We start from the raw sequence: 20627 nt of genomic DNA on the forward strand, positions 1-20627 counted from the left end.
AAAGTGGTTTAAGGGAGAAAGAAGAAGGAGCGAAAGATGGTCACAACGAAGGACTTTGGGTCGAATAAACTATATTCGACATTCTGTTGTGATTAAACGATGCTTTTATTCGAAATAGAAAAAAAGAATTTCGTCGTGACGCGCAAATTAGAGCGTGCGCGAACATCTCGATCGATCTTCATAGAGAGACTCGGGGGAGTAATTTTTCGAAAAATCGAATTCAAGACTCGATCGAGCACGTCCCTCGACTAAGCCTACGTATATACAATAACTCGAGAATATTTACACGAGGATGTTTTTAAACGATAATATCACCGCTCTTCCATCGATTATGGCTGGCTCGTTTCGAAGCGTACCATTTTTACCATTTTCGTTACTGTCTCTTCTCAATGTTATTGCACCACGGACAATGTACGAGAGTAGATCAATCACTTAATGCCATTACGATTCGCGTATCACAACCTTACCGGCCAGCGTGACACCGTAGCGCTACTGCCGACAGAAATCGATACTTTCAGAATTCTTAGTTGTCGACTATAGAGGGCGCGACAAATCGCTTTTTATCGTCGATAAAGCAGTCTGTGTGATTGATCTATTCTTATGCCTGGTCTGAGACCGCGATATTCAATGGTTTATCGATCAACAAGAAGAATCTCTGTTTACTCATTTACTCCTTGCAACCGAGTCCTGCAGACCAATTGCATATCCCACCGACAGGATCATAGGATAGCTTGTCAGGACAGGTATACTCGGCTCCGACCACTAGACCGTTTTGCATTCTAGCGCAGACAATAAACTTTTTACACGAGTAGGGATGGGGGAAGTTGCCCTGGTCCAGGCACCGAATGCTGCCCTGATTCGTAAGGAGCAGTTTTCCGTTGAAAGTAGACTTGCCGACCACTGACTCCTCCTCGTCTTCGTAATAATCGTAGTCGATCACCTGGGGTCGTCTAGGTCTGCTCGTCGTATTTTGTTTGGGCTTATCCTGCGTCTTCGGTTTCTGTCGGTCTTTAAGAGTCACGGCAAAGCTGACGGTGGTCCTAGGTGTCGTCGAATCTGTTCTAGGTGCTAGCGTAGTGCTTATCCTGCGCCTTAGGGCGTCCTTTAACGACGGTCGACCTGATCGTGGAACCCGATTCAATTATTCTGTTCTGAGCTCGAAAGAAAGAGACTAGAGGAAGGCCCGTTAGCTGATGATGCGTTAGCACCATGAAGAACCGAAGTTGCCGGTCGACGACAGGACGTCGGCGGCAGAAGAAAATAGTATCGATGTGTGCGCACGAGTTATGGTATTGCATTAGTACTCAGCACGATGTAAGAAGGAGAATGAGCTGAAGTGAAAGAGAAAGAGCATAAGATAGAGCGAGAGCGACAGATAGTTCTAGATAGAGGTGGCACAATCGAGGAAAGACGATGATGTGATGGAAACAGCGACTCGATGGACCAAAGGTTAGCTCCCCGACAGATTCCCGAGAATTAGGTACCTTTTTGAATGAAGATAAAGTGATTAGTGGTTGATCGTTTAATGAGAACCTCAGTTGTGTGTCGAGGGTTCCGATGACAGAGAAAAAGAGAGAGAGAGGTTTCGATGATAACAGACTGCCGTGACAGAGAGAATGGCGCGCGATTTAAGTCGAAGATTGCGAATGCGATGAGAAGTTATGCATCGTATGATCTATGAGCCTTCACGTATGATCATTTAGCTAGATAGATTAAGAAGTCGGTTGACGGTGTAGTTAACAAGCTCAGTGTACCGGTGGCTGATGTCTGGGGCAGCGGTGGTTCCGCCAAAGTCACCGCGATCTCCTGTGCACGACTACTCTGATCGATATCTTTTTCCGTTTTCGTCGTTTCCGACACGTTCTCCGTGACACCTGTAACAATACACCATAGTATCCTACAACTGTTTAATGAACGCGTGCCTCAGAATTTCTATGAAAAACATTCTAAACGGAAGATTCTGTATCACAGAATTTGAATCGACAAACCCTTTGCGCGTTAGTTCGCGCAGAAAAGGAGGGCGATTGTCGCGCAGTTCCAGTGCGCATTCTTTCGCGCAGTTCGTTTCTTACGCGCGATACCGATGGGTAAAGTTGAGAAGAGTATTTAGTGTTAATTCGATATTCGGCGACGTTTGGACATTGTTCTACAATAATTGGTAATTGCGTGTACAAAATTGCGTTTGCCTTATTTTTCATTTCTCGCGAAATTAATCTTTAAAGGATATCTCCGATTGTTTTGTAGGATTCGAACTGAACGTTTTACGAACCATCTCGCGCAGGAGGAAAGCGATTGTTGCGCAGTTCATTCCGTTGCTTCCTCCAGTAAACTCTCTCAACGCCCACGGATTTTCTTGACTTTAAGTTGGTTTGCTTACCGATTTTATCTATTCCTTCCGTTGGGCTGTTGCTTCGAGGATTGGCGATCGTGTTTTGCGGCTTATTTCGGGACGGCGCCGACGTGAACCCGGTTGGTTTCCTGAACCTGTTCGTCGACGAGCTTCCTGGTGTTCGAGGAGAGGCTACCGTGCTCCTGGTGGAATTCACCTGTTCGCGGAGCACATGCAAATTGTATTCGGTGCCAATACAGCCAGAATGGTAATTGATTCTTTTATAAATTATTTTTCTTTGCAACGTAACGGTCAATTGATAGCATAAGAGATAGCATTAGATTCGAGTGTATTAGACGCAAACACGAACGTTCGAGACGTCGGAAGCAACAAAGATATACTTATTCTAGGATTCGAGCAGTCTTTCTCCTCTTTTCGTAAAATAAAGAGATTCGATACGGTACTTCGTCCGTTATTTTGGCGGCAAATTAGTACGAATTCAAAAGGGCTTCCTGCCGTTACTTAATAGTTCGGCCGCCCCTCGATAGGTGGCGTCACGCGTTCGTTCGCCAGTGAGGTTTAAAATTACGTTTTCAAAGTGTTCGTTGGCCCCTTTAGAAGCAACAAACTGTGGTAAAAGTTCTATCTGACTTTTAATTAATCTATACACGACACGGGAAATTAAAGTTTCTTGTGAATCATTTCTCGAAATCTTTAAACAAGATCTACGAACATTGTTCGAAGAATTAGGTTCTTCGTTACAAAATGGCGGACCCTCTTGATTCAATTTGACGTTCAACGGAATCTTGGACAATTTTTTCTTCAAAGACGATGAATAAAAATTAATAATTTTGCGCATTCAAATGCCTAGGAAGATAAATAACAAATTGGTCGAAAAGGTTCGCCATTTTCTTTGCGTGAAGACTAGGCGCAGAGGATACTAATTAGAGATGAAGCGAGCGACACAAGTTTGTTTGCTAAGCGTTACCTAACTCGAACACCGAGTAACCTTAAAAGAGAAACGCGAGCCCGTGAACCGACGAGTTAATTCGTCGGTCACGAATTATATAGCTCGTCGCTTACGATAGACAGGTTAAAGATCACAGACGCAAACAGGGAGTACGGTACATAGGGCGTAGAGAGACAATGACAAGCTTAGGGTGGGCGCGCGATAACGTGCGACACGCGCCTCTTGCGATAGGAAGAGTTGTGTTAATTGGCCGGAGAAGTAGAGAGAAATAATAATACGTCAGCAGGTAGATGAAGATATACAGGCAGGCATGGCGGCGAGAGGCAGGTCCCCGTCGATAGTCTCCTCCGTGCAACAATCTCTCTCGCTCGCTCTCTCTTTCTCTCTTTCCCTTTCTCTCATAGCTATACACCATTCTTCCTGGAGATTACGACGCGAGCACTCCGGTTAATCGTCGTCGAAGATGGCGAACGCATATCCCGTTGGTATTGTTAGGCGATGCCCGCGAAATAAAAGCCATGAATGCGCATAATCCTCGTGCTCCGTCTGTTCGATTATGTTCGATTAAATCAGCGATAGCGAGGTCGTGGACGGTGCTGCGCTACGGCCCCAGCTTCCGGTTGATTAAGTGGAAAGAATGGGCGAGCAAAAGTTAGCCATAGGTTCTACGTGGTTTTGTTACAAAATCCATCTCCCTTTTTCTCGCTCCTACGCCCAACTAATTATACACTGACCTCAGGTACGCTTCGACTGACACTATCCTCGACCCCGACCTGTTCTTCAGTATTCTTCGAAGACTCGCTCCTCGATTCCTTGGGGGCGGTCTCTTCAGGGACCGAGTCCTGGGGTCTCCGCTGACGGCCTCTGTACAAACGACGTTGCTGGGTCCTCTTCACCTTCACCAGGTTCTCTTCTATCGGTGTTTTCGATCTGTCTCGGTGACCTCGACGACCAAACTCCTGCGAGTTGAACCTCTGCTTGCCGCGAGATGCCGGACCAGGTTTCTCCGTACTCGTCGTAGTAGTTGGTGGCATTGTTGTGGCGATAGCCAAGGTAGTTTGAGCATCTGTCGACTGTTCTTTCGTTGTAGACTCTCCGGGATCTTCCAGAGTGGCCGGCGGCGTCTCTGTTGACGCTTCGGTCGCAATGACTTCCGTCATTGTGGAACTTTCGGCGGGAGTCTGTTCTCGTTCGGTGCTCGTGGAGGAGAGATTGTTCAGCGATCCGGACGTGACAGCTGGCTCGAATACAGTGGTAGGATCTATGGTTGATTCGACGGTCGATGTTATAGCTAGGGTCGGAAGGAACGACTTCGGGGACGATGCTTTCGGAGTCGCCGACGTCGTGGACGATTCGGTGGTCGATTTAGTTGTTGTTTTCGCTCTGTGTCTATGTTTACCCCTGCTTCGGACTGGTTCCTTCGACGTGTAGTCGGTAGGACTTTGAGTAGTCGGCTTCGAGGTTGTTCGACGACGCAACACAGTTGTTTCGGTCTTCAGGGTTGTCGCGATGTCTGTGCTCTTCGTGTCCTCTTCAACGGGTAAGGTGGTAGGCTCGGTAGCAAAGGTATCGGCCTCGGTGACGCTGATTTCGGTTTGACCTTTGGTCACGTAGAAGCCGCGCGGGGCCTGGTCCTTGGGAACAGGGATAAAAGGGGCGCCGCGCATGGTGGTCGGCCTAATCGTGGTGGTGGTAGTGGTGGTGGTGGTAGTTGAGTCTTCGCGGTCGATCCTCTTCTTGCTGGCCAGAGAGGACTCCTCGTCGTCCGCGCTATTCTCCTCGTCGTAATACAAACGCACCTTGTCCTCGATCGGGTCCAGCTCGCCCTGTTTCGTCTTGGCCAATATCCAGCCGTCTCTATCGTAGCCCGGGTCTTGGGGCGTTTGGACCTCTCGAGGAAGGTCGCGTGTATCGTTTCCATCGAGAGCGAGGTTCGTCTCTCTGTCGAACAAGCTCAAGTGCACGGGCGAGGCATTGTCTGGCCGGTCGATGACCCGAGGACCGATCAGTTCCTTCAGGGTCGGCAGTCTAATTGCTTCCGAGCTGGCGACCTGAAAATCAGAAGAAGGCAGCACGCTTAATCACGCGACCCTCCCGGATCATTCCCTTGATTCTCTCTCTCTTTGCAGTGCCGTCCCCGGCGGTCTCCGTCCTGGAGGAGAAGAGGCGGAGAGAGAAAATAAGAGAAAGCCGGCGGCGATCCTCTATCGGCGCGTGCGTCCTCTTTCCTAGAACTCTCGAAAACGTGGAACGACGAATCGGTGAACGATGGAGACGGCCGTGTCGCTCCGATATATACCCATACATCGATACAACTCGGACAATATGCCGGCATCTTCTATAAAACGGAAGTCGAGGATGAAGATCTTGCGGTGTGATGAGGAAGATGAGCGCTCGTATGTACATTAATAACGATGGGATGAATGATGCTCGTGAGTCTGGCAGGACTTTATTGGTCCTTGCCGGCGATCAAGTTGCTGAAGACAGACTCGATCTCGATGGTCGACGACTCGTGCGACTCCGTAGTAAGTCGATTGCCGCCGGCTCGGTGAAGGAACTCGCCCTCGATGGGTAGCGTTGACCTCTCCACATGACTTTGCCGAATTTCGTTCGCCGACTCGTCGTCGGAAGGATCGGCGGAGGTTCTCGCCAGGGTGTCGGGCACCGTGGACGCTGTGGTCTGCACGGGTATCCTCGTGGTGGAGGTTAAAGACGAGTACTTGGTCTTGATGAGGATCTTCTGCCTCTCGGTGGTGGCTGACTCTTCGACGGAAGTGACCAGCCTTGTAACCAGAGGCTGCAAAGAGGGGGTGGTCGTGTAGTCCGCATCTACGAGGTTCTGCACCTCCCCCCGATCCTCGTTGTTGCTTCTCGGGGTAGTTCGCAAGGATTGCTGCCTTCTATGAGCATCCGCCACGTAGTCGAACTTCTTCGCCGGGATCAGAGTCTCAGTGACCGGGGACTCTGTAGTGGTGCTGCTGAGATTGGGCCTTCGAGCGTAGAACCTGGTCCTCACGTGGGCCGAGGAGTCGAAGCTGGGCGATTGAGTGGCATCTAGCACTGCCTCTTCCTCGTCGAGTTGGCCTCGAGTTCTTGGCTGCCTGTAGTTCTGGTATCCCAGCTTCGAGTTGTTACTCTCCTCAGACTCCTCCGGTGAAGAGTCAGCGAGGTAGGACCCCTCTGTGCTCACGGTCCTTCTCAAAGACTCTGGTACTCTGTACCTGGGTCGGGAATCTGGCTTGCGGTTGTTGCTGGGCGTGGATCGGTAGACCTCCTCGCTCCCGGTCGGAAGAGCTTCGTCTTCGAGCACTATCTCCTGTGTAAACGGCGTCAGGTGGCTCGACGATTGCGAGGGGGTGGTGAATCGACTCCAGAACTCGTTCGACTCGCCGTGGCTTTGCAAATTAATATCGAAAATGGGCCGAACGTTTGCTCGGTTCGTCCTCGGAGTCGCCTCCAAAGACACGTCCTCCTCCTCCAACGCCAGGTCCGTTTCCTCTTCCGGTTGTTCCTCTACCACCTGAGTGGTCCGAGCGGTCGTCGAGGAAACGGGTCTGCGACGGATGAACAGACTCTTTCGACGCTTTGACACTTCAGGGTTACTTATCTCTGTCGTCGAAGACACTCTCCTCGCGGTGCTGACGTTCTCCGAGGAGTCGACCGGTCTCCTGCGCACGAATTTCTTCCTGACGAATCTAGAGTCCTGGTAGTAGGTCCTGTTGTAAGATTCCAGGCGTCGACTGCTCTGTGGGCCCAGCGAGGTCGTGGTCAATGCCACCGTCGGCGCAGCCTCGGGCTGATCGCTCGCTGTCGTTTCGTCCAGACCATTATTCGTGTCCGTGAATCTGATCAGGAAGGTGGTCGGCGACGTCGTCGACTCCTCGGTGAGAGACTCTCCCTCGGTGGTGGGAACAGTGAAATTGTCGACCAGGGTCGAAGCCATCGTGGCAACATCAGGGTCTTCGAAGTCCTCGTCGATCGAGGTCCCCGCGGTCGGGGTCTCGAAGTTCGTATAGTCAAGAGTGTAGTCTATCGTCTCCGCGGTCTGTGTCGTCGACGCGGAAAGAGTTTCCGTGGAGGTGCTCTCTTCGGCACCCCCTCCTGTTGTCGTATCAACTTCTTTGGGCGTCGTGAACCTGAGAACTATTCGATCGTTGTCCTCGGTCGAAACGACGTCCGCAGGGGTGGTCGCGTTCTGATGAACCCGAAGACGTCTGATCACCTTTCTTCTCCGCGGTAGCGGCTGCTCTTCCTCCTCCTCATGCGACGCTGTGGTCGAAGTCACCGGTCTCTTTCTCAGCAGAACCTTCCTTCTCCTCGGCAACGTGTTACTCGCGAGCTCTTGGCTCGCGTTCTTGAACACGATCTGGACGACGTCCGTATTAAAGACCTTGACTGTAGTTGGAACTTGAAATTGGCTCTCGGTAGCAGTGACCACTTCGTTCTCTACTATCGATTCTGTAGTTGGGATTGATTCAACGGTGTTGGTTTCGATGGTCGTAGCAACGTCCTCCGAAGGAACACTCGTGGAAGCTTGGGGCTCCTCTGTGGTCACGTCTTTGGCAACCTCCTCTTCGATCTTCGGGGTAGTGGAACTGGTTAAGACTTCCGTGCTGGTCGTCTTTGCAACATCTTCTTGGTTCCTCTTCCTGGTGTACCTAGTCCTGGCGTAGACATCCCTGCTCGCGGCTGGTTTCTTGAACACTCTTATGTTCGTCACTTTGTCCTCCTCCTCCTCCTGCTTCGTCACGCTCCTCGATCTAGAGGGGATCTTCTTCGGCGTAGCCTGCGTGATCCTAATGACGGGACTGTCCTCGAGCTCGTTGCCCTTCGTGTGCTCGGTGACCGCCCGCGATGTGGGCCTCCTCAATCTTCGCCTGGAGGGTTCCGGCGTGCTCTCAATGTTCGTGGCTCGCCCTCGTTCCTTGACCAACGAGTTGGACGGCTCCTCGGCCTTGGACTTGAACGTGGGCGGCGTGTACCTGCTCGTGCCCCTTTGCCTCGACCGGCCGGGTCTACCTACGTCCTCGCCGGTCCCCCGAGGACTCTCGCTTTCGACGACCGGTTCGACGCGACCGGTGTTCTCCTGCTTCGACCTCGAGCGACCTCTTCCCGCCAGAAAGGCCGGGCGCGCGGGGTTTCGCGTGGATATACTCACCTTTGACCCCGGCAACGGGGTGGTCGGCGACTCCGTGGTCGGTCTGGTGCGCCTGCTGTGCCCGAATGGCCTCGGTTGGGCCACCGTCGCGGCGCTGCTCCTCGAGCTTGGAATTGTCACTGTCGACGGCAGCGTTGATGGCAGCGTCGATGACGACGTCTGAGACACCGTCGACGACAGCCCAGCCGGAGCAGTGGTCAGCAATATCTCTGTCGCAGACTCTTCGACCAGTCGCACGGCCTCCGTCGTCGAGCTGCTCGTCGGCTCGACACTCGTTTTCGTCGTCGATCTCTCTGTGTCTTCGTCCACGACTACGTTGCTTGACGCGGTGGTGGCTATCGTCGTCGAAGAGCTGCTCGTCGACGCGGCGGTGGTACTCGTTGGCACCTTCTCTTCTCTCTCGATTGGAACCGCTTGCGTCACCGGGTCCGGGCTTGTCGAGGACTCCGACACCTCCGCCACTGGTCTCGAGGTCGTGCTACGGAACCTCTGAATGCTGACGTACCTGTAAAACGTTTCGTTTTGTCGTTAGTACCCGAGAAGTTCAACGTGAACGAGGTAGTGTGCCTTTCAGAACCTTGACTTGGTGGTTGGGTTATCCTCGCTCGAGCGGGAGTCTTCCCCCTTTTCCTCCGACGAGATGCTCTCGGTGCTCCTGTAATTTTTCATTTACTTGTATGTACATTTGCAGTAAGTAAATAGTTACTTAAAATTTTGTAGCTTAGTTTCCAGCTTAGTTTTGGCTCAATTACTAACTTAATTTTCAATTCTTCAGGGTATTTCTTCCTGTTCATACATACCTTGAAGGGGTCGTGGGACGTCTAGAACGGACGGGCGATTCCTCTTCTTCCTCGTCTTTCGCCACTACGTCATTCTCATTTCTAAAAGCGACACGAACTTTGAGCCCTGAACCTTCGTTCTTGGCTTATTCTATCTTGAAAAGTTTGCTCACCTGGACGTCGTAGTCGAGGGACGCGCGCGTCTGATGTTGATGTAATTTGGAGTCGCCCTTTGGATTGAGCTGGTCAGGAATGGATTGCTGACGGTCCGTTCCTCGGAGGACGCCACGTCTGCAATGTCTTCCTCGAGTTCATCGTTATCTGCGTCTTCTTCGTCTTCTTCGACCGGTGGTTCCTTCGTCGAAAGTCTATTCCAGAAAGCGGGTCGTTAGCATGGTTAGTCTATTCATTTATTTAATTGATAAACGGGTTAATAGATTAAGTGCCAACCACTAATTAATTTCAGATAAATATCCGCAGTCTAATTATTATCATAACTAAGATGGAGCTCACCTAGGCCTCTCGATGGTTACGTACTGAGGCTTCTGTGACCTTCTCAAGCTCCTCACTTCCGGAACTTCATCCAAGCCCTCGAATTGTGCCCCGCCTGGTCCGTTCGCATAACTCGTGGCTCCACTGGTTCTACTGCTGACCTTAGCGCTCTGCCGACTCAGCACCCTTTCGTAGAGGCTGCGGCTGATGGTAGCCGGAGTGGCCTGCTCGACGTCTGCGCTCGTCTCGCCTGTACCTTTGCCTTGTAGGTACAATTGCTTCTCCAGTTCCTCGATACCACCTGCTTTCTTGATAAGCTTAATCAGCTCCTTGATCACTTTAGGGTCCTCCTCATCCTCGGTGCCAAGGATCTTGACCGACTCTTCGCTGCTCGCGAACTTCCTAGCGCCTTGAGGCGTTGCGGTTGTCGTAGTGGTCGTCGTGGTAGTTGTCGGCTTGTTCCTGGTGATGGTCTTGTAGTGCAGCGTCTTCGGAGTGGTGGTCGTGCTAGGCTCTTTCTTCTCTTCCACCTGTTCTTCTTCCTCGAGCTCGTCCTCGTCCTCGTAATCGTCGTCGTACTCCTCCTCCTCAGGTTTCTCGGTGGTCGGCTTTCTCGTCGTGCTATAGAGATAAGTGGTGCGGCTCGTGGCTGCCGTGATCGGCGCCCTAGTTGTCGAAGCCGCAGTCTGCGATGTCTTCGACTTAGGACAGATCACGTTCCGTGGGTAGTCGCAGGAATCCGCGGCCTTGTTGAACACTAGTCCTGCTCGAACGCGGTCAGACCGCCGCGATCAGTCTCGATCGATTACGTAGAAAGCGGAGGTCGAACTCACCCGAAGGACAGGTGAACTGATGCGCGACCACGCCAAGGCCACCCGGTCCGCTGTCCAGGCACCAGAAGTACTTCTTGCAATCTCGCGGATGCGGGAAGAATCCTTCGTCCTCGCACTTGAAATCTGTTTTAATTCGTCAGCGAGCTAATTAATGAATTTGCCAATCCAACTGAACGTATTTTTTTAATTGTTAATCACCGTTACAAAATCGTAGTTTTCCTCGCAATACCATCCTACATTTAGTACTTTTTTGAATAGTTTCACTTATGCATTTATCATATCAATATCGATATCTATATCACTTACCGCTGCCAGGATCAGGCGTGGTCGGGGGCTCAGGGGTGGTGAGCTTGTTGCTGATAGGCGCCTCCTCCGAGTCGTCCTTCTCCTCTTTGTGACGATTCTGTTTCCTGCGATTCCGGCTTGAACTTCGAGTCTTCGGCCTGCTCTTCGTCTTCTCTCTCGACCTGTCGTTTTTCTCCGCCGTCTTAACCACGTTACCCCCGTCGGAGTCGTCCTCCTCCTCCGAGGATTGGCTGTAAGACCGCCTGTCCACCTCCTGATCTTCCTCCTCTTCTTTGCTCGTCTTCGATCTAGCGTATGTCCTAAACTTTGGCCTCGGCGGAGAGATTCGTTTCTTCGAGACTGGCGCTGATGTCGTGGTACTTCTTCTAGCATTGGCGCCTTGCCGTCTGGCCACGGAATTGCTCTGCACCGTCGGGAGCCGTGGCTTCTTACGACTATCTATCGGCTTCGACTTCTGCACCGCGTTCCTGATTCGAACGAGAAGAAAGATTTAGCAAGGTTGTTACTAAGAACAGCGAAACCAAAGAGTCGGATTCTCACGTGGAATCAGTCAGCAGGGCCTCCTTGGCAGCCTCTATTAACGGGTAAGGACGTTCGTGGCACTTGCCCCGGAAGTCGTCGTTGTCTATCGTCCAGAACATGATGCCGCCAAGGTTCTTGTCGTTTGCGTATTTGGCCTTCAACTTCACGATGTCCTCGTCGTCGTAGCCGACCCACTGGTCCTCCTTGAACGCGTACGGGCCCATCGCTTTCGGGTTCGGCTGCACCACCTCCCAATCGTCTGAACGCGACAGGCTGTCGCAGATCTGAGGAGTGATAGCGACGTTGAAGAAATTGCATCGACAACATGGTACATTCGTTTATGAAAGCTGGCCAAAATTGTTTTACTTTTGTTTGTAACAACATAAATTTATATTTTAAGATCTTTTAAATCGTTTTTTAGCCAGTTTTTTGGGACTAAATTCTGCACGGTGGAACGATAGGAAAACTAGTCCTGACCTCGTAGTAAGCGAGGTAGCCCTTCTCCCGAGTGGCGTCGCCTTCGACTCCAGGACCATCGGCTGGCGAACCCAAGTCCGTCGCGTCCTGATTGAACAACGTGTACGATCTACCGTACGTCGGAATCCCGAGGATGATTTTCTCTGGTGAGGCTCCCTTTTGCATTAGGTAATTGATCGTGTAATCCTAGAAATTCGTCGATCAATGGTGAATTAATCCAGACATTCATAAAATTATCAAAAAATCCAATAAAACATTAGGCGTCAATACGTGGTAATATAATAATCTGAATTAAACAATTAGTTAGGAATAAAGAAATAAATTATTTACAGTCGATCTGATCCTTTTAGGCAGACTTACAATCGTCAACTCGCTGTCATAGTTGTACTCGTTGTCCTCTTCCAATGGATACAGCGGGGAATGGTGGTTGACAGCGGGCTCGTACGACGAATGATAGTCGTAGGAAAGCAGGTTGATGAAGTCCAGGTACTCGTTCAACTTGGGCACGTCGTAGCCTTTATCGATGTACTCGATGCCCGCCGGCATGGCCAGAGAGAGTAATAGCCTCGGCCGGCCGGTCTTCGAGGACTCCTTCTCGAACTCCTCCCTGAGTTCCTTCAATGAAAACACCGTTCGACATTCGAATCGGTAAACTTCCCTCGCGAGGGCATACCTGCACCAGGCTGGCATAGTTGTCTCTGTCCCTCGGCTTCCCGCCGTCTCTGAAGGCTGGGTACTCCCAGTCGAGGTCCAACCCGTCGAAGTGGTTCTTCCTGAGGAACTTGACGGAGTTCTTGACGAACTCCCGGCGACGGTCCGAGTCGGCGACCATCGGCGAAAATCGGCTGGATCCCTCGTTCCAACCGCCGATCGCCAGCAAGGTCTTCAGGTTCTTGTTGTAGGTCTTCAATCCGGTGAACTTGGCGTAGCCACCTTGAACATTCGCGGCACGGTTGAACGTCGGACAGTCACTTTGTCCAGTTCAAGGTCGCGGACCAGAGAACTCTCTACCTTTCTCGATGTCCTGATACTTGTCGAACGGCTTTAGAGCGTTGTCCTTGGTGAACCCACCGAATGCGTAGATCAGGTGGGTGCAGAGGTACGGGTTGATGTTCTGCGGCGAGAACTTGGCCGTGCCCGGCCTGTAGATCGACCAGTTCGTGTAGTAGCAGACGATCTTGCGATCGGCGTCGCCTGCAACCCGATTTTATTGCGTAAACCTTAGCTGCGATCTCGCGAGAGCGTATCGCTAAAATAGGCGGTCACGACCCAGCGCACAGCGGCCAGAGTATTCTTTTACTGTGGCTAAAATTATTTTAGCGTTGCTTCAAGGCTTATTGTTTAATAGGTTGTTGAATTTATTTCGGAACCAGCTAGAATATTATCAAGTCAGAAATACGTGGCATTTGCTATATTTTGATCTAACAATTTTTCAGTTTACAGCAAAACATATTTTTTTAATGATTTTCAATACTGTTTTAAGGAATATAATTTTGGCCGTGGAACGCTGCTTGCCAAACCACTCTGCGGCGGATCGATCGATCTACCACCTGTCGCCCTCGGAGAAACTGAAACCCGTTCCTTGAACTTTCCCACGAATTTCCTCTCCTTAAAGGCTCGGCGATCGATCGCTCGCAATTTTCTTGTCGGCAGGTAACATTTTCTCCTATCTATCGCGAGGGAATAAATCTCGGTCGGGCTGTGTCCCGAGTCGATTGTTCTTCCGAGATCCGAATTCTCTGTTGCAACGACTAGCGAGCAATTAGCACGCGTGCCGCACTAACGCGAGTGCAGTGCAGGTTTCTCTTTTATTTTAGCGCGTGGGTCTCCACACGATCGCTTTCGATCGCGAGGAGTCACCCTGCGTGCTTTCACCGATGATCGAGCGAATCGAGGTCGACGTGAGACACAATGCGAAAATCAAGTTTGGAATTAAGATCGGTCGCGATCCAGACCACCCACGTAGAAACCGATCAACGATTACTCGATCGACAATAGCGTTTTATTTTCATAGATTGATATATATTTTTATATTTTTTAATCAATCGTCGATTGGTTAAAATTTACCTATTTAAATTCTAGCCTGTTTATTAATAAATAATAATAATAATAACAATAATAATAAAAAAATTGCTTCACGCTTTCGTGTAAATTCACCGTTTCGTCCAATTTTATGGTATTTTTTTCATGCACCATGTCTTCGTTAGTCTAACAATTTTGTAACATCTGTTGCCAGGTCTCGGATGAATGAGCCAGGTGATCGAAAGGCATCCAAACACCCGTGAAGTGTGCAAGCGGACTCGCGACGCACGGCAAGTCAATTAAAATGACTCTTATCCTTTCATTAGTCTCCGTCGATTCGCTTCCATGACCGGCAATGCTGTTGTAGATCGGCCTCGAGTCACGAAAGAAGTTTCATAATTGCTTAGAAAGCACACTTCGATTTTCCCGCGGAAAAACGAAGGCTCGTTTCGCCGCACTGTTTCCACGGGTGGCATGAATGACCCGAGCGCATGGTCTCCGCGTGCGAGCGACGATTCGACGTGGAACAACTAGCAAAGGTGCGACGATTCTCTTTCACCGCATATTTTCGCGTTGCACCGACCCTAATGCAGCTAAAGGCGGCGCATAACGACGAAGATAATATCGGTAAGAGGCGCGTCGTTTCCTGAAAACCTAGAATTATCGTTTAATTACCTCGACACCTAGTCCCTTCCTTTCATTACTGTTTCTAATTCATTAATTGCACCAACACTTTCTGGATTCTAAATTTGCTTACACGTAACTAGTCGGATCTAGTGATCTATTTCCAATTTTTATCCTAAATTTGTCTCCGGTTCTGCTGGAATTCCACGCAGTCGCACGAGTTGACCTTGATCTATAAAAACGATCTCATTCTTTGCCACAGTCTATTATTAATCTTTCCTTCCTGTACTCTAAAATTGCTAAAATAGCGACCTATTTTTAGCATCTCCTGGACCCAGAACGTTTCACGAGGTCGCAGAAATTCACTCTAATCTACTAGGATGATTTCAACCTTCATTTCCACTGAACATTTTTCTCAGATTTTCAAACTAATTTTTACACGGACCTATCATGTCTCCCTGATTTTATTAGGATCCTGGAACTGAAAGCTGTTTCACTAGTCTCAAATGTTTTCAGGAGTCACCGTATTCCGCGCAAAATGACCCTGATCCATGGGAACCGTCGATCGCGGGAGAGCGAAACGATCTACAAGAAAATTCTTTCCGCTGGAAGGGCGTTCCCGCTCGTAGATCACGATCTCACCTTTAGTTCGCCGACGGATTGCGTCAATTATGGCGGTTTTTTTCAGATCCCGGAAACGGTTACAGTATCGATTACGAGATGCGGAGATAGAAACGTGGCGGGAACGATCGCCTTAAACCTCGCACGATCGCGAGCCTTTCCACGCTTACGATATTACTGTCGATGGTTCCGTAGCCCCCTTCCGCTGCCCCTCGGATCACTGGACCTTCTGAATCTCCTCGGGCCCCACGAGACCCCGATTTGACCGGAATCTAATCGAAAGGCTCGCACCTTCGCTTCGGTGCTTTCGAAGATCTTTGCAATGTTCTGTTTTCACTGGGAACGTGAGCGCACGCGCGCACGTTTCACTGATTGGAACGCAACACGCAGTGATAAGTGCATCTGTGCGTGCATCGCCGGTCCTCACGTGCACCGCATACATCGTATGCATGCTAGAGAAATTACGGAGGACGCCGAGAGACTCGGTCACAGAATAAATGGGCCATTCTTTCGCGGCGCTAACCTTGCGCCTCTGCACTCTTCGCTCTCTTTCTCCTTTTCCTTCACTGTCTCTTTCGCCAACGCGGTTAATCTGTTTGCTGAATAACGATATTTTTCCTTGTACATGTATCTAGTTCAGTCCTACTTCTACTAACTTAAACCGCGAATAATTTTCGCGCCTGGGAATAAGTTACGATTGTACCCGAGCTAGTTAACAAATAGCAATAGGTCTCTGCAAATAATAGCGTGCACGTCTCGATTAATAGTTCGCGTAGGAATTGCGTAAAGAACGAACGAATTCGATCCTCGGACCGTTGAACGTTCGAGACTCCGATGTCGCAATACTAAGCTCTAGATTGATTAATTTTGTTATTTATTCGTTATCCATTTTTAGTGTCAAGATACTCACCTTGGTGTATCGACGCGAGCATAATGCTCAGGGCGAGCAGCAGCGACACCGTTTGGCACCCCTGAAACGAAAAAGCAACCCTGTCAGCGATACACACAGACACGTTCGAAGGAGAGGATAGCTGTTTCCTGCGGTTATAGCACGGAAAGAAAGAATTTTTCCACGAAAACTGGCATAATACCGCCAGAGAAAGGAAAGTCCGGGCGGTCTAGCTCGAAAGTAAAAGCCAATCCTACATAAGAATTGTACAAACAAACGGTTCAGCCTGAATATCTACCCTACGCTTTCGTAACCGAGTCACGAGCAGCAACAGGCTCGCAATTATGATCGTAAGTAGCCACGAACGGCTCACGTTTCAAATTGTTCGAGGCTTCCGTGGCCGTTGTCTGCACTCTCTTCCATCGTCTGCACGCCATTATTTCTGTTTACTTTTTCCTCGAGGGTTTTTCTCGCGGCTGCGTAGCATGTCGCGTTCAACGATCGCCATTACCCTTGAGCTCTCGTTACTTTCTGTTTCCAGTGATTTCTCTCTCGTTGTCGCAATCAAGGACAACGTTATCGCTGGCGCAGCGCCGAGATTTCCTGATGATTGTTATTCCTTTCGAAGAGGCACCTCCGCAGGATACGCTGGTAATTTTATGGAAAGGATTCTGGAGACTTCCAACAATCCTATTGCACGATTTTAAGAAGAATAAAAAGGTTTACAACCGTTCTGAAAATATCGGTATCTTTAGAGTTTAGAGCCCAAGATTTATGGGAAGTAGTACGTAATTAAGGAACGATGGATTGCTGAATAAATAAATAAATAGGGGAAGCTACAGGTTGGAATCGGGTTTAGGTGACCATTTCGGCAGACCGCTTTCTACGGTCGGCTCTCCCGATCTCGACTAATTAGCGTCCGCGGACCGATCCCACTTTCAACAGAGTCGGCTCGATATGGATTTGCATAGGCGGGTTCTCAGAGGAGAATACGATTAGCCGCGATCCTCTTTCGAAATCCCGCCGCTCGGAAACGACCGGTCGAGGACAATTGCGTGGATTTCCGTCGGTCGACCTCGTTCGACTTTCCTGCCGATCGAAAATACGTCTATCGGTACCTAATTAATATGCGTGCCTTCGACGATATTGTAAAACGCTACGGTGATAACAGAAACGAATTGCGAAACAGCAGCGAGGAAAACCTAAGAGAAATCATTCCAGAATTCAATCTATTCGTTCGTTGATCATTATTTTAGATTTACGATACCGCTGACGATCATTAGCCAATGAGTTCGAGAGAAAATGTACTCTATTAGAAACACAGTATCAGTGAGAATAGAAATCGGGTTACGGAACCGTACGATAAGTAGACTGTGCATCTTGAAATGCAACCGTTTAATCCAACCTTGACTCCACTGAACAATTTTCACCGTTTTCTGCAGCTCTTGCGACCTCTTCGCGGTTTCGAAAAATTGTTTCTGTTAGAATTGTATGTAGTTATGGGAATAACTTTAATACTTTTCTCGATTTGCACGTTCAATTAGAACTTTTATTAATTAAAGAAAGGTATGAGCTATGTTCTCTCTTTATGAGGTGTCTTCGTTAACTGACACGATTCACAGCTCGTTGAAAACAACAACGATTAGAAAAGACAAAATCAAGAGCGAAATAGAAAACTGTTTGTTGGATTGATCTTTGTATTTAACCTATTTGTTGGAATTCAACGGTTTCGAAAGTCCTAGCACTCTCTCCACAATGTTTGAACATCATCCTCTTCAAACACGTCATACTTGACATCTGATTTGCGTTTGATGTCATTAATGGCTTGATCTTTTATTTTATTTACTTTTCTGGCTCACTACGTTTATGGCATCGAGTACATCGTCGTCCCGATCCCTAACATTTGCCCGTAAATGATTAATAATAATAGCAATAATAAATCTACGCATTTCTCCACTTTCCATCGCAGTCATTAATCATCTTTCACGGTCCAATTTACGTGGACCTTGCTCTAAGCTCGCAGCCTCTAAAATATTTCCATCCACCCGAAACTTTCGATAGACCTTGGAAAGCGTTCAGGAAGCATTCCAAGGCGATTGCGCTGCCCGGAAAAAATAGATCCGATCGGTCAGGTGAGCGGAACGATCGCCGACGCCGGTGTACCGGACTGATTGCGATCTAGAGTGGACCCCGATCCGATCGGGCCGAGGATCCCGCGGATGATGCGCGAAGGCGAATCGAGCCCGTGACACCCGATGGGGGCCCCTCCTCTGGTTATGCAACCCGCGAACGCGTAAAGAGAAAGCAAGAAGAAAGAAGGCGCGCGGCGACTTTCTCGCGCGTTTCGGCCGACGAGCGCGAGTTACGTTCGCGTTACGTTACGGCGTAACGGCGTTCCTGTGCGCCGAAACAATTAGCTGGTGCTTAGAGGGAGGCTGTAGATTAGGCTAGATTATCTAGGATCGCGTATAGCGCATTCCACGGCCGTTTGTTGCGCCGCGGCTCTCCGCACCGCTTCGGAATCTACTGGTTTTCCCGCGTTTCCCTTTCGCCCGCGCAACTAGTCGCTTTTAACGTAATTCCTCGCCAGTCCTATCGTTTTACATTCTGTAGCTGGTGGTATTAATGTCCGCCTTCGGGATCTTGTTTCTTCTTCCACCAGAATCGAGCTGGTCTCGATGAGATCTTTAATTAATATGTAAACTGTTCTTCCTTTAAAGCAGCAACCTTGCGAGTAATGTAATTCATTGTTAATCTTCCCAATTTACGATCGACGACTCATTATTCTAACTTGTCTCTTTTTTGTCCACAGGATCTTCTGTTTTCTGGAGAAACTTGGAGTTACGGATCAAATGAAATTAAAAATTTTCCATTCTGGTTTTTGCGGAATGATGCAGAAGGCAGCTTGTTTTCCCATTTCGCGGTTGACGGAATAGCGTAGCAAGGAACTTTGACTCTCGGACGAAAGTAAAGCTTCTTTTCTAATACTGGATTTTACGGAACATTGCAGCAAGAAACGGTGCAATTAGCATCAATATTACAGTCGCGGCAATAGTCGGTAGACAGCAGTACGTTATTAGCAGCGCGCGACCGTCTGCTCGATTTTTATTGACGCAGATCGTTTTGTAAAAATGTACAACCGGCCAGACGGCGCAGTCCGGCGATTAGAAGTTGTCTCGCTGATTTACACTCAGGGGAAGGAATTGGATAATATGTTTCCTGGAAGCAGTCGCGACGGGATTCCGTGACGGGTTGCGTCCAGACGCTTTCCGTTCCGGTTACGAAACTGTCCGAAAGGAACTGGCCCGTCGAGCAGGTGGTTTTTCGCGCGTTATAACCGCGTTACAAACCGCTGTGATCTCACAGACCGAAGCCTGCCGGCCCCGGTAGAAAGTGATTTGACATTTAGAAGGGTCCGGGGGGAAATTTTTCGAGCGACTCCACACGCGTTCCCGACCGATTCCTTCTATCAGAATCCCGTTCCGCGACGCGAGAAAGCGGCGTAACCCGTCGAGCCTTTAAATTTCATTAGATATCGCTTGTTTTACGACAGGTGTCGCAGACCCGAGCCGGCCGACGATTATTCTTTGCTCCCCCGTTTCAGAATTATCCTCTTTGAGCAACGATAGACGACGAGAACGAAGCGTAGATATATTACATTTTATTGTTTTACACAAGAACGTTTACGTCTTATATATTTTCCGATATATCGTATCGTAAATCTTGAAAATTTTATTTTAATTCGATTTATTTTATTGTTACTACAAACGTGCCGTAATTGTTAGATCCTCGTGGGCGAATCCGTTATAAAGTTTGTATAGCTCTTCGATAAATCGTTCGGCAACGAGAATTCAATGAACTCGGCCGCGAAAGTTCCGCGAAACGTTGTTCGGGCATTGCTCGTCGGGCAAACACGTTCATAGTGCGTTTTATGGTTGGGCCGGGGACTCAACGCCCGCAATAAATGCCGGGCGTAGTGCCGATCGTAAATCTCGACGTGGAATCGTCCTAGAAGCAATAGTACCTAAAGTAATGGACGGTATGGCTCCGCTCGCTGCGACAACGTCGTCTAAAGTACAGTAACTTTTTTCCAAAACTGTCCTTCGGCTTGTAAATAAAAATGGACACTTTTCGAAGAGGAGGTCTGATTACTCGAGCCTCACGGCTTGTTTTTATAGTTGTTAACAATCGGCGGTTATAAAGAATGTTATAATAAAGGTCTGAGAAACAATTCGAGAGAATTTATTGCATTTTTTGTTTTCAGATAGAGCTAACATGTCGAGAAGCGTGCAAGGAGATCGGAATGCATCGATGACGCGGGATCTACATATGAAGGGCGGTGATTACGGGACGTCGGCAACGTTACACGAGAATGAGATCGGTTGCGCAATCGCTGCCGGCCGATCGTTTCGAGCTTGTTTGCATTCGAGTCGCGCGTTACGCGTTGCTCCGTTGCACGTTGTACGCGTCGGCGTCGATTGAACGGTTCGCTGCGGATAAGGATGCCTTCGCGATACGATACCGTTGCTTGATGACTGCACCGTTGATCGTCAAGACACCTTCGCCGGCGCGATAACGATGACAGCATTCTGTCGTTGCATGCAC

At 49.2% G+C, this 20627-nt stretch overlaps 1 protein-coding gene across 1 annotated transcript; it reads right to left on the reverse strand.

Moving 5' to 3' along the window:
* Positions 1 to 659: 659 nt before the first annotated feature.
* LOC144475142 (uncharacterized) lies at positions 660 to 16459 on the reverse strand. The gene is made up of 18 exons (XM_078190720.1): positions 16337 to 16459; positions 16044 to 16104; positions 12878 to 13060; positions 12540 to 12799; positions 12227 to 12481; positions 11867 to 12052; positions 11408 to 11673; positions 10868 to 11334; positions 10562 to 10684; positions 9750 to 10491; positions 9410 to 9604; positions 9258 to 9338; positions 9035 to 9112; positions 8458 to 8962; positions 4034 to 5350; positions 2378 to 2546; positions 1755 to 1874; positions 660 to 1119 (listed from the first exon to the last, which is right to left on the reverse strand). The coding sequence occupies exons 1-18, from the start codon at positions 16457 to 16459 to the stop codon at positions 668 to 670; spliced, it is 5583 nt and encodes a 1860-aa protein (XP_078046846.1). The 3' UTR covers positions 660 to 667.
* Between the last annotated feature and the right edge of the window lie 4168 nt (positions 16460 to 20627).

The sequence above is a fragment of the Augochlora pura genome, chromosome 9, assembly GCF_028453695.1.
Source record: "Augochlora pura isolate Apur16 chromosome 9, APUR_v2.2.1, whole genome shotgun sequence".
Classification (NCBI taxonomy): domain Eukaryota; kingdom Metazoa; phylum Arthropoda; class Insecta; order Hymenoptera; family Halictidae; genus Augochlora; species Augochlora pura.